Source organism: Larimichthys crocea, chromosome VII, assembly GCF_000972845.2.
Source record: "Larimichthys crocea isolate SSNF chromosome VII, L_crocea_2.0, whole genome shotgun sequence".
NCBI classification, from domain to species: Eukaryota; Metazoa; Chordata; class Actinopteri; family Sciaenidae; genus Larimichthys; species Larimichthys crocea.
In genome coordinates, this window is record NC_040017.1 from 25,758,701 (window position 1) to 25,773,704 (window position 15,004).

A 15,004-nucleotide genomic window follows, 5' to 3' on the forward strand; every position below is an offset into this window, starting at 1 on the left:
CTTACTATATCACTGCTCTTGGTTTTGGACTTGAACTTCAAAGACTGTGAAAAGGCAGCGTTAGTCTTGCCTTTGTGTCAGTGACGGTCTTAGAAATCCGACGTCTTAGTCACCGAAGGAAATAAAGCCCTGTGGTGCTGTTTTTGCAATGTAACATGATGAAATGTGGAGGGAGTGTTGGCTAACAGACCAACAACTAGGGCGGCGTGACATGATTATACACGGGTGACATATACAGCGCAGTATATTATGAAATGTGAAGATCTGTCAAACCTCAAAGCTATATTAGGACTCTGTGAACCATCGGGATTATTATTTGGTCATGAAGTTTAAGGTATTTGATTTGCTGTTATCAAACTAAAGGATTAATGGATACAATTTAAAAAAAAGGCAAATAAAAGTTAAGATTATCAGCTGTATTCTAAACACTTCTTATCTTAATACGATGGATTTTCACATTTTTTTAGAAAGATAATGTGTCATAAACAACCGAGGATCCTATAAAAGAAGCTAAATTCATAAGACTGTCTGATAATTTATCAAGTTTGGTGTTTACTTTGACGTTTGACGTGCTTCTTTCTAAGTTATTGATGTATGTGCTCAGGTAATAATTACACTTATCAGATCTCTCCACACAATATAAACATGACGGCTTAATTCTGTTTTTTTTTTTTTTTTTTGCATTATTAGGATTCCCAAATTGACATAATTGTTTTCTATTGCACAGCTGGAAGCCATAACTAGCCTTTTATGAAATGAATACTTGCCAGGTGATCTCGTCTCAGTATGAACGCAAACAAACAAATGAGACGGCGAAGAGCTCAGAGGAATGGTTTGGAGTCTAATGCAGCAAACGCAAGTGATAAACTGCGTCTTAAACACGTGTTTTATCTCAAAAATGATTAGTTGATTTGACACCATCTATCCAAGGTTATGCTAAACATATGCCCGCTGGGGGATTATGAGAATTCCCCCAGTTGATAGGGTTCAATTTCATAAATGTGTCAGGCAAACTAATTCTGCAGGGATAGTTCAACACCCTACCACATATTACACAACAAGAACACACCAACAGACACACGGACACATTTGCAGAGGAAGTGGGAAATGAGCTTTTATGAATCAACATTGGAAAAATGATAAAACTTTCACTGACGGTGCTGTTTACCTGCTCAGAATCAATATCATAATAACAGAGAGTGAGCATAATGTATGATAAGGATGAAAACAAATTGTAAATACCCATAAAAGTTTTTTTTATAGACATGACCATTACCGAGAAAATGGAAATTATATTTGTGTAATAAAAAAGCATTACCACAGACGGTACAATTCCATTTAAGGCTGACCCACAACGCTTCTATCAGCACTTTAAACCCAGGATCCATTACTTACAATACTGTCAGCCTTACAGAGAAGATGAATTCCCAATTATAAATGGACGGTTGAAATAAATCCAGAAAACAAGTAAAACAAATTTCTGCCCGTTAATACTAATACTGTGGGGGCTGCAGAACAGTTTGTGCACTAAAAAAATAGTTTAAAATTGGTGATTTAGATCAAATTAGCAGCTGTCACGATATAACATAAACATGTTCACAGGCTCCAGATAGATCAAACCTCTGCCTCTTTAAATGATACCAATTCAAGGATGCAATCAGTGTTAATATATTCGTCTGCAAGGAGGAGAAGGGAAAAATCCAACTAAGATTTTTAAAAAATTTAAAAAGCCTCAGCACACAGCAGAGTACTGATGCCAGTGGCTTTCCAGAGTATCACCTAGGAAGATGAAAAAGAGAGCAGAGTGGCTGAGACTGGAGTCTTTCCTCTCTGGGCGACTGTAAGCACAGACTCCTTCCCCAGCCGTCCTTTACCCACATCCATCCCCGCCTGGCTTCTGCCACTCTTATCCATCCCAGTCCACTCTGTTTCTCAGAGACAGTGTGCCCTGCAATTCAACTGAAAGACTCCATCTGTTTCAAATTCTCTGCGACAAACAGAGGAATGAATCAGACTGCAAAAGTGAAATTGAAAATCCTCAACAAGCTCAATTGAAAAGGAGAAACCTTCTTACTGCTGCACTGCCAGGACGAACAGGAGGAGCGGCTGTGTCAGGGTGACCGCTGTAATGAAAGGTGAATGTGGAAGCCAGCTGAACCATCGTAAAGACTGTGGCTGATGCTCAACAATTAGGATTTCATTCAGTAACTGATCCATTAACAAGACTCCTCAGAGTCTCCAAGATTTATATTTTTTTCTCTTTACTTCACGATTTTTTTCTAGAATCAATATTAGCTCTGACGAGTTATGACACTGCTAAATCCCTCCATGCAGCCACAGTCAAACATCCCTGGGGCTTTCTTTGTTCTGGGATAAAAAAGTAAAGGTTCCAATCTCACCTCTCACTGTTAACAACATCCTGCAGGCATGTGACGGCTGTTTTTTAAGGATCTCTTGGTCAACACGCTTGTGTTTAACTGACACGGTGACAGGGTATCTTCTCCGCCCGGTGTAGAAACAGGCTTATATCCACACCCATTCGCCGAGTCCTCTGCAGAGGATTCTGGACTTCAAAGACGCGCACGTGGTAATCTGCTTTAAATGGATGTTTCTGGGCCTCTATCATAGCTCGATCATCGACTGATCCGACTTAAACCGTGGCTGGAAAAAACAATGCTAATAGTGGATAATTATCAGCTTTTACTCCGTCTGCACTAGCTGCTCTATTCCCTCTCCCATCACACACAGAGGCTGGTGAATAAACACAATGGCATGAATAAATAATGACCCCACAATCCTCTTAAGGTCCCCGAATAGTGAAGGGGGGAAAAAAAGACAAAAGTTTACTTTTGGTGTTTGAGAGCAAGCGGAGCCTGAAATTGTAAGCGACTCATTAGGGCTACATGTGGCTTGCCTGGGGCCTTGCTGAACAAAGATGGCACCATCCCCATCCTGTCATTCCTCAGCGCTCTCTAGGCCTGGCCTAATAAAATTCTAAAGTATACCCTTAAGAAACATCTACATCCCCAATAGAAGACAGTAAAGAGCTTAAGCACTGTCTTAAAAAAAAAAGAAAAGCTTTTCATCTTCCAAACTTTCTTCTGGAATCAAATTTTTTACCAGACTGAGCGGGAGTGCTGAGGCCACCTCTGCTCGATTTTTGCACACTGCACGCTTTAGTGTGCATAAACATCATAGTAATATATGCGTTCATGCTAAAGGGGCTTACCTCTGTCAAAACATTATTTCCTTCCCTCCATCGTGATCTCCAGATAGCTCTTGATAAAAGCCCCGTTTTTCATTTCAGACACTCTCTGTCAGTGTTAAAGAATTGATTTGTGTGTGGCTCCCAGCTCACACTGAGTGCATGACAGTTCAAAAGGCTATCTAAAATATACGTGCTGCCAAGAGGCTTGTGTTACTAAGTGCTTATATCATTTATATCAGGGTAAAACTTAAGAGAGGTTGCAACATGGCAAATATGGCTTGTTTATACCAGAAGTAGTTACAAGAATTTTAAGGGAAACATAATGCTTGGACAGAAATTAAAAAGAGAGTTATTGGTTGATAGAGGAATCTGATTAAAGAAACTAAATTCAAGAGGAATACTGTACAACCATTTGCTCAGGCTGTACGGGTGTACATGCATCGACATGGGTCCTGCAGGTTAAGCAGATACTGAGTCTTATCTCTGGGTCACAACAAAAGTCTAACAACACCAGCTGGTGGAAACTAACTGTTGAACAGAGGCCGAAAAGAAAGTGGCAAAGTGAGCTCAGAAAGTATGAAGTCGTGATATTTATGAAGAATTCAAACAAGCTCAAATGGAAAACATATTTGTTGGATGAAACCAGAAGCCTGCAGAATCTGCAAACAGCTAATTGGGGCGATTTAAAGTTCTGGTCTGGAGAGAAACTGGAGGAGATGTGACCTTTATGATTACAATTGTTTGGCCATAATTATCATATTTTGTTTTAATGTAATGATGAATTCATGAATTAAAAAAATGAATTATAGAAAAAGGTATTTTCCAAAGTATAATTTTAAAACAACCGGCTACGAGTTAATTAGTCGTGTTTCTTGTAAGCGAGGTGCCTTTTTGATGAATGTCCTCACTTTGTTTAAGTAACATATATTTTATACCATCGCCAAGCTGTGTGCTATCATTCTATTATTACTGTAGATTCTGCTTGTGCTAGTATCAGCATTTTTGCAACAGTTTAGGTACATCTCTTAATTATATTTCTTGAAAGAAATCCAAGTATGCGTTCAACACAATGGTAGTGAGAAGAATGTAATAAAAAATAAAAATAAAAAAGCTCACTTATGCAGAAAGGAAACACCTTTTTCCAAGAAAGTAATTGTAGAGACTTTGGTCAGAACTAGGTAAGCCAATTTTAATTCCAAATTTCCACTGAGGCAATGAATAGAAATGAAGTTGCCTGGGGCTGATGCAGTCCTAGCAGCTGCATATAGAAAACAACACCAGAATTATCCTTTAACACTCTAACTAGTCGTGAAATGCAAATTTCAAATGTGTTTTTTCCACCGCTGGATACTGAACATTAACTCTTCAGCGTGATCATTTTAAAATACTTACCGGAGCACCAACATGCCGCAATATGATGTTTTTATTGTAACGTGTTTAGATGGATTTTGAACTCATTACTCCTTAACTCAGTCAACGCAGTTCTTACTTGTCTGTTTTTGTCCTTTCTGAACATGAATTTTATTGTTATTTTGTTACCCTGAGCTGATCTGCAGGATCAGGATTGAAGCCAATCAATTGAAATTGATCAGTAGCAGCTATGAGAATCCTGATCCTCGTTCAGCCCTTTGTTTATTGCATTCTGGTTATGAGTTGCATTGTTACCGGTTACACATCAATCAAATGTATCTTTGTTAAATGAATTTTATGTCATGAAAAATATCCATACTATATCTCTTGGATGTGTATTCTGTGAGCAAAGCAGAGGGTGCATAAACATTTTTTCATTTTTAACCTCTCTTTTTCATATTTAAATCGAAATGCGCCTTTTATGTTGTAATACCCATTTTTCTTACAAATGCAACATGTAATACCTCTGCTTTATTGTCTTGTGTACACAGAGTGCCCATACAACAACTCTCATTGGACTGTCCTGTTTAAATAAAGGTGAATGAAAAGCATCCTTGCCTAGCAGCATGTTGTGACCCTTAATCAAATCACGTTTTATAGCTGTGCACTGGTGACCACAGAGATTTTAGCTAAAAATATATCATCACAGACTGAGTCCAAGGTTGCATTAGGGTAACAAGCCCTTCCTCTTTTTTTTGCTTTTTTCTCAGTGCGGCATCTTCGCTGTCTTTCAGGGAATATCGACATCAAAAGGACGACGCAATCTATTACAAAGTGGCAACTGAAAACAATTAAAAAACCACAACAATTAAAGTCTGACCCAGGATCGAAAGTGCCAAGCATCCAATTAGTGATGTACACTAACAAGCTGTAACCTGCAGCTTCTTGCTCGGTGAAATATACAGAGAAAAAAACTCCCACAAAGTCCAAATTACTTCCAGACTTTAGGGAAATCAGGGTCATCATTTTAATGCCGTTTACCAATATAAACAAGGTCAGGAAAAAAATAATCTCTTGTACTCACTTTCCAGGTTAATCTCTGCAAAAGACTTAGAATATTGTTGCCACAGCCGTGCACCAGCTGTATTCTCAGGTCATACAAGCAATGTATGTTTTTTTTTTAAATAACTGTTTATCAGGCAGCTGACTGACAGGCGTAAATGGATTTTCTGTTTCCTGAATTAAGTTGTCCGACTCCGTTGTCATCCGTTCCTAAACTTAGTGTGGGAATATGTCTGGCAAGTCCTGGACTACATTTCTCATTAGCACTTAATTAAATGCTCAAACTGTCACACCTACTGTAAACCATTATTAGTGCTCAGCTTTCAATAAGTTTAAATCATCTAAATAAGCTCGAAGCATGCCTCTGCAAAAAAAAAAAAAAGAAAATTGGTAATTCACACAGTGCAAACATCGAGGTCTGAAGACCTGCTGCAGAAGCCGGCAATTCATACAGCTGAGATAAGACTAGTGCTTCCAGTGTGACAGCGGTACTTTAGGGGAACCACTGAAAGCCGAAGGAAAAAAAAATCTAAAGCTTATGTCCTGAGCTATTTTCTTCAACATGCACCGGCTGTGAAATTTCACTGTGCCGAGCTACTTTCACCAGGACAGAAAATAATCCAGGAAGAACCTGAGCTGTCCAGCACAACAAGATTCTGGAGTTGCAGGGTCTTTATGTGTGTGGAAATCTTACGTGTGCACTAACTCTATATTTAATAGTGCTAGACCCTGAGAGCAAGAGCGGGAATGTTGCAAATAATTAATCATACAGACGATCATCCGAGTTATCACACAGACGATTGTATTCCACATGGATCAAAAAAAAAAAGCACAAATGTTCTGCGGTTACTGTCATGGATGTCTATCATCTGCAGCTGAAGATGTGTTTTTTAATGTTAGATAATATTTGTTTTAACCTCACAACATGGACCAACAAGTATTAAAAGGTCACTTGAAGTTTAATCATGTACATTACCAGAAGCTGGTGTTTTGCTGCTCTGAAAGTTTTGCCCCTGGATTTGCAGAGACTTACTCTATACATATGAGAGGTGACCACTAATGAGAGGAATCTCAGCATGGAAGTTTAATTATTTCCATCTCATACTAGGGCATCAGCACGTTACGATCTCTGCTTCCTGAGCATCAGTAACAACTGCTAATTGCTTACACTAGAGATAACTGGTCATTCAGAGCTGTCTGTAACAGACTGGTATACAGTGCAATGTTTAATAGCATAATAAAACAGGATCATTTAGATAAGGTAAGATGTTGAGTGCTGATCTGATCCCAGAGCTTTTTTCCTTCTAAATTAAAAATATGTTTAATTTAGAACCTAACTATACAGCACTATATAAGTGGTGAGATCAGTGATATGCTTAGTATATTCGCTGATATAGATCCAGAATATTAAATATCTACGTGACTATTTGTATTCCATTTTAATCAGCGAGAGCATTTCCTAAAGCCTAACATGAATATAACATGAGCACAGACGACTGAGTGTACGTTAAAACGGATATTGCTACAGAATAGCAGGACAGAAGTTGTGTGACTTGGTTAGGATGATCCTCCATGGAGGAGGGCTCATCCTGCTCCATGTCGTGCTTTGAGCTGCAACTGAGGCCCCTGAGCCTTGGTGGTAAGATGGGCCCTGATGGGCTGTTGGTTTAGACTGTCAGAGGCACTGGCAGGGAGCGGGGTATGCAAGTCCACAGATAACAGACCAAAACTGTCCACATGGGCCTCTAAGACCCAGCAAATTAGCCTGCAAATGAGCCAGAGAATATCTCTACTAATCCATGATCTGAGCAGAGACTCTGCCAAAAAAGTAAACAAATAAATAACTTCATAAGAAATACTGGGGGTGGAAAATAACCACGGCTGTGAGCTGGGAAGCCACTAGTGATTTCTTTGAAGCATCATTTCGTCTGATACTCTGCTGCTGCTGCTGCTGCGACGCCTGTGACCATTTCAGCACACGCCTCATGTTGTGCTCGATGTGGATACAGTGAAATTACAGATCGCAATATTACAGAAAACATTGTCCCCCACAGCAAACGATCACAGTCTCTGTGTCTCTATTACAGATGCCAAAAGGCAACGATGCATCAAAACACCACTCTTTTACAAAAGTGATTATATTTGTGTCTGCAGTAAAAAACAGATCCTGACTGTATAAATGTTCTAATTGTTCTTTAAAAACACAGCCGGTTATACTTTACTTAGCAAATGCCACAGACGTCTGTATTAATACCTCTGGATGTTTTACTTTCTTTTTATTTGAAGCAGCATCCTCAAATTTTTGTAAAGCAAGAGCATACATTTATAATTATTAATAATAGAATGAACTATCACAAACAGTTACAATAACAATTAGCAGGTAAAGATATTCACTCTGTTACTTATGTTGTTATAAAAAAGATTGAGTATTTCGTTTAAATTCTGAATTCAAGCCTTTCACATTGTTAATGTTGCTACCTGCAACGTGACATTAACATAGAAAAAAAATAAAGTTTTAGGTTACTGTAAGTGAGCATGAAATATGACTAATATTCTGTAGCACACAGAGAATTACAAGCCAGATCACAGTCATAAAAAACCTCACAGGGCAGTGATGCAAGGTAAAGAGAATCACTTCATATATTCTGTTAAAACATTTAAAGTAAGCCATCACGCTCAAAATATGTCCTTAAATTTTTTTATAATTACTCTAGTTTCAATGTGCACAGTTACAGTCCAGAGGAATGCACACAACTTTTAATGCCATACTTTTATAAATGTATGCTGTTTTTTCATCGACTAAAATAAAACCATCACATTAAACAGTTTTATGTTAATCATAAAACGCTTCTGTATAAAAACAATGACCATTAAAACAAGAAAGGCTTTATTGGCTATATTAAATACATCATTAAAATAAAAAGCATGGATTCTTTTTTTTTAATCAATTTCATTTTAAACAAAAAAACAAGCTCTCGTATATGAATTGATTTTCCTGTCCACATATTCACGTAGAAAAAAACATCTTCTCCCTTATTTGCTCTGCACGTACCTTGTCGTGTGTGTGTGTGTGTGTGTTTGTGTGTGTATGTGCACAAATATGCTACTCCAAGGTCACAATGAGAAACCCCATCTCTGTGGTCCTACCACACTGCTGTAAAACATGCCCTAATGAATCCAGGCCTGTTCTACAGGAAACATTTTGTCTAATTGGACGTCTGATTTCACTTCACCCCCACGGGCTCCTGATATGGAAGCAAAGCTCCGGGGAATCAGTTCAAAGATTAAACACATCTGAGATATCAAAGATATTTGCTTATTCATCTCGGGGGGGGCGTGGCCATCAGCATTTTAAGCATGCATATTCTATGAGGTCAAAGGTTAAGAGGCCTGTATCAAAGTGTGAAAATGCCGCTTGTTAGAAAAAGCGGCATTATGCAGAGGGCATGTTTGTAATGCGACTCCTTATTTTCATTCCTCTGTTGTCACTCTGATATAGTCCAGTGAAAAATGATCACAGAAATCCCAGCTAACAAATTATTGTGTTAGTCACGCCGGATTGGAGTGTACAAAACAATGTTCATTTAGATATTTCAGCACAATGTTTCTTTGACTTGTGCAAACTCTGGTTTTCACTTTGCCTGACTCTAAAATGGACCATTAATAGAATTCAATTCCTGACAATAAATATTCTCACTAGAAGCTTTTCTATGCAAGGGTTGGGCCAAAAATAACGAGTGAATAGAACTGAACAAACACCCTTTGGTGAGGGGGACAGGCTGATGCACTACCCGCTCAAGTTTAAATCTGCGGGAGGTTTGCTTTTCAAAGCCCATCAGCCTTTTGGGGCTGTGACATGTTTCCACGAGGAACACCTGTCCCTCATAGACAGTCATGCTCTGTTCAAAGATTCAGTAACTGAGCACCACCCTGCAGCTCTTAACCTCAATCTTTCAACAGTTCAAAGTTTCTTCAGAGTCTTGATCCCACCAAAAGTATCTGATACAGGTGGCAAAGGAATAAATCGTCATCAGTGTGGAGTTACTGCAAGAAGTTCGTATCATACTTATACTTTTTTTTTTTTTACCAGTTCTAGAACTATTAGTAGTAGTAATTATAACTTGGAGGAGAGTATATATGGAGTGGAGTATTGCTACAAGTCCATAGTTATTATTAGTAATTTTATGATTTGTGTTATTGTGTGCAAAGCAGACCAGCTTCATTATCATAATTTAACACGAATAATAGTACGGCGCTTCATATCTCAGTATGAAAATTTAAGGTTATCAGCAAAAAAAATCTTATTTCAAACAGCTGCACACAAATCTGTATGAAAATGCAGAAACTGGCTGTGCATAGTGAATCCACATGAAAAGAGTGATCATCTGAAAACTCCACATCAATGAAGATTGCTCCTTCTCCGGCTAAAAGCGTGATCACATCAGCACATTAGCCACTATGTGCTTTGAAGGTAAAAAAAAAAAAAATGCTGATTGATGACTCGTATTTAATCATGCAGAACAAAAAACAGAATTGAATTAAGAAACCCGACCATCATTCATCTCCGAGTCCCGCTTTCTGCAACTTCAACTCATTAGTCAGTGCAGGAGCTGCAGAAGTCTGTTATTCCCATGCTTGCTTGGTGTGATAAAGACATGGCTATTTGAAATTCAATAAAAAAAAGCATGGACAAACTGAATATTTGAAGCTTTTCATAAAGTCTACAGGCTTATGAAAAAGACAGTACCAATATATTTTTGATAATAATCATACCATTTTTAACAAACATGCTTCTTTTCAGTTTTACAGAATTTCCAAGATCAAACCGGTTCTGTCGTCAAAATAAAACTTGGAAATTATCATTTCTCTGTTAATTGCGTTTTGTGTAATGCAGTTCTCTTTACACAAGATCATAATGCTCACTCCAGAGAATAAACAAGACTGCATCACACACAGTCCGTGCATCATTTCTCTGGATACCTGAGAGAGTTTCTGAATCAGGCTTAAGATGTTATTGAGTACTTTTAAAGCACAGATGGATCCAGGTCCAGGTCCATCCATCGATACTGTGTTCACTTATACAGCACTTTTGTTACGATGGTTACAGAGATAACATTTGCCATCTGGGCTGCTAATTTTGTATCACTGGCTGTTTTTATGTGACATTCTGCTTTAAAAGCCACGTCAGGACACTATTACAACTAATACTACTGCTACTAATTACTATTAATATTATTATTCGTAGTAGTAGTATCCAACTAACCAACAGCCAAGGCTGTTTTAATTAATTCAAATGAAACCAGGGTTGATTTAGTGATTCTGAAGTGTGGAGGTCTTTGCTCGTGTGCTGTCGAGAATCAAAATGCAGATTTCACTGCTGTTCCTAGAGGCTTTACCCTGAAGCGACGCCTACAGCTACGAGAATTTGAGTAATGAGCAATGATAAAAAATAACTCCAAACTCAAAAACTAAATATCACACATATGAGATTTTCTGCCATTGACTTGTATAAAAAAAAAATACTTAACGAATATTTAAATCAAACTGTACAAGTAAATAATAATACTACATCGTAAACTGACAAACTGCATTGCTATATTGCCCTTAAGAGCAAGATCAAAGCTCGGCTATATATATACAGTATATATATCCTTAATCAATATAGGACAGATCTCCCAGGAGAATGGAGTCGGGGGAAGACAAATCAGTATACAACTAACCACCCACTGGAACTAATTACATTTTGTCCGTAGAAAAATACCAGTGTCAGTCACACGAGCATTTTTATACAACAACAGGAACTGTGTAGGCCTTAGCTGAATTATTTTTCTCTGCAGGTTATGGAACACATGAATAACAACAGTTCCTCAGCAGGCCTTCCTGGCCACTGCCGATCCTCATGGTTACAGAAATGTAATAGTCTAACCATGACAGTGGGGGAAAGTTGGGATTAGAGAACACATCTGGATAAGCTGCGATGGGGGTAAAACCCCAAAGAACAGCAGCCCTCTCCCAAACCCAGCAGGCTGGGCTGGCCTCCTCGCTGTTCAGCCTCTGTAGGATGTGCAATGACTCAGCAGTCGCTGGCTGCTGGAAGTGTCCTCAAGGGGCTGCCTAGGGATGAGAGGCATGCTGGGTAGGACGCACACATACCTGTACACGCCGCATGAATGCACCCTGAATGCTAAACATGCACAGGACACACATCTATAGGTGTCACCACAACACTCACCTAACAACGAAATCCAGTCCTCAACTTTACTCATACTCATTTTAGCATCATGTTATATGAATCAGCATAGCACATCATTATCAGCAATGGGGTTTTATTCTGCAGTATATATGGAATGCTTCTGAATCACTTGAGCGTCGAGAACGTTGTTCCAAAATCGCTGATTTGTATGCATTAAAACCAGGGTCAAGTAAGTCGCATGTGAAGAGGGGGGAGAACTACCCAGCAGCTTGAATACATTAAAGCAGAGTAAATGGTTTGTTGATTTAAAGAGATTAAAGCACACACAAGCAGGCCTGCTCGATGGATTTTAATTAACTTGCCATATATAAATTGTATGTTATCAGGCATTACTGAATTAAATGGTGAATACAAGTGCTTCTTTCTGCTTGGGTGCTTTGAATAAAAGGCTACTTAGAATCTCGATTGAGTCTCCCAGATGTATGTACAGCGCATGATGCTGCAGTTACAGGGGCGCTGTGAATATGTTCCAGCATACCAACCCCTGGCCTGCAGCCATCCGAGGAGATTCTGTTTAATTATGTACAATACAGCCAATTCAAGTCCCCTGGTATCTGAGATGATCAAGCAGAGGGATGCCACGTTCTCTCCTTGAGTCATTCGGGCAAATGGATTCCACTTCCAAGAGTCATTTCTGTCAGTTATAATAAGAAGCTAATACATAATGTGACACACTCTGAAATGCAAAACTATTCACAAGGTTCTCTGCAAGGCTGTGCAGGGGCAATTAGAATTTTGCCACTAGGCCCTTGATGAGTTCCTCAATCTCCGAGGTATCCTGGGAACAGTATCATAAATCTGCCAGTTAATATGCATGATTTAGGCTTGTGTTTAACTTTGCATAATGTGAAACAGAACTTAAATTTTATTTTTTACCGCGCTGCACTACAAGAAATGGAGAAGAATCCATTTTGGTGGAAAATCAGGTAAACAAATGCAGAAAGACCTAGGCACTGTAGACACAAAGGGGCTACGTGAGTAAAGGAAACCTGTCTGTCAGGTACTGCCTCCATGCTGCACTGAATTTAGCCGACTCCGAGAGCTTTTTCTCTCGGTGTATACACTATGTAAGCAATTACTTCGGTGTAACTGAGTTTACCAACAAATAAGCGCCGGAGGGGGGGGGGACTGAGCTGAGATTCCAAATGGCATTTCTGCTTTACTTTACAGCACACTAATCTACAATCTGAATAAGAGTATCTTCCACCAGGACTGCTATTATCTTCTTAGCATTTTCCAGGCACTTGACATGGCTCATAGTTACATATTCCCTGAGCTCAGGTGACCTTCTGAACAAGCACGCGGGCTCATCTGGCCCTTGGGGGGAAAACACCAAGCCACAGAAAAGATGAATTCAATAATACATATGGCTTCCCACTTCCTGGCACTAATTCCAGTAAGAAACCTGCCAGTCCACGCATGATTCACACACAAAAAAAATGAAGCGATCTGGGAACGAAGAACAGCAGAGTTATGCCAAACGTCTGGCTGTACTGGAACGCTGGTAATTGTTTTTTCATCAAGAGGTCAGATCCTAAATATGTTGGTCTTTAGCCAAACAGAGATTTAAAGAGCTTAATAAAAATGTTCAGTTTGGTCCGACTTGAAACCGTGCATACCAAAACATTTACAAGGACAGAAAAAATGCAACATATCTTGTATGCATTCCAGTTGAACATTGTCAAAAACTTGTGCGGTCTTAGATTGTACCATTCACAACATAGTAGCGTGTTTTTTTTTGTTGTTTGTCATGTTCCATTTCAACAGCCAAGTCAAATCCACACGGAAAGAGGTGTAAAATTAAAAAGGCCTTACAGAGAAAAGCGAAAGAGAAAAGTTTTCCTACCGTTTTCTGTGTTCTCGTGTTCAGTGTCGGTGAGAGTAAGATTGGAGTTCGCCCTGCTGGAGAGGCACGAGCTGCGGCCTGACTTGGTGTTGCTTCGGCCCCATAATCTGACCGCATGCTCCGGTGACATGATGCCGTCTGTCTCTGTGTCTGCATCTGAGCCCACGCTGACTGAGTAGTCACGGTGCGACAGCCCCAGGTCAGTCCTGTATGTGGCTACGTGGGACGGCAGGGCCTCTCCAAAGCCAAGGTTTCGAAGGGAAAAGTCTGCTCCTGCAGCAAGCCAATAAATACAAAGCACTGGTAATTAAATGTGTCACTAACTGCATCACTTAACATAATGAACTGAATTCACTGCAGAAAGAGATGACAGTAATATCTTGGCCTTCACACGAGTTATATGAAGACACAGGTACAGTTAGTATCTAAAGCCCCTATTGTTATGTGATTATAGCATCTTTAATTCAGACTTATGTCACTTTCAGATCCGATACATTCTTTGAAACAAACACAATTGATGTTTTGTCTTTTGTTCATAGGAAAGCGACAGTTTTCAAATGACAACAGCCTTTATATCTTTAAATGTCATATTGGAAAAAATGAGACATCCTTCTCAATTTTCTCTCTCCTAAATTCTCCACCGAGGTAATTAGAATTACCACCGTGAGTCAGGAGGAGACTTGTAAAGCAGTCCTTGATGGTTTGAGGATGGCGTTAGATTCTGTTACTGCTGAAAAATAAAAACTTTTTTTAAAAAGGTTGTTTATTTCCTTCGCTGCACCACCTAGAGGACGTGTCCTTGATGATTCAAAATATAAATGTTTGAGGGAAATGGCAGACCTAAGCCTCAGCTGGATTTAAGGCAGTGCCATCACATCTGATCTGAACTTTGAAGATAGTACAGCTGTCCCTCACTATAACGCGGCCTCGCTGTTTCGCAGAGTGTAAATTTGCTTTTTTTTTACAGCGTACTGTACAGTATGAACGCGCATTGTGTTCGGCACCGTCAGAGGAACTGTGAAATACACGTGAGTTACTGGTAATAATTTCTTATGTGTCAAACCTCGTAGATTGATGATTAAAATTAAATGTGTTAAAAATGTTTGGGCTTGAAAACAGGTTTTGATCTTTGGTTTCATTTGCTAATACAGTATTGATACTTATTTTTGTTAAATCTGCGAAAGTTTGAACTTTGAGAGAGTTTAAATAAGAGAGAAATGTGAGAAAATGTTAATGCCTGTCTGAGAAAAGTGTATAAAAGTGTGTGGTTAGGGGTTTTACAGCC

The 15,004-nt window shown here is 39.1% G+C and overlaps 1 protein-coding gene across 12 annotated transcripts in view; it reads right to left on the reverse strand.

Moving 5' to 3' along the window:
* The window catches only part of tenm4 (teneurin transmembrane protein 4), a 193,466-nt gene that overhangs the window by 92,423 nt on the left and 86,039 nt on the right, over positions 1 to 15,004 (reverse strand). For all 12 annotated transcript variants that reach the window (XM_027280597.1, XM_027280605.1, XM_027280604.1 and 9 more), the window contains one exon: positions 13,720 to 13,992. In XM_027280597.1, coding sequence (XP_027136398.1) covers positions 13,720 to 13,992 — 273 coding nt within the window. The remainder of the gene's footprint in view (positions 1 to 13,719; positions 13,993 to 15,004) is intronic.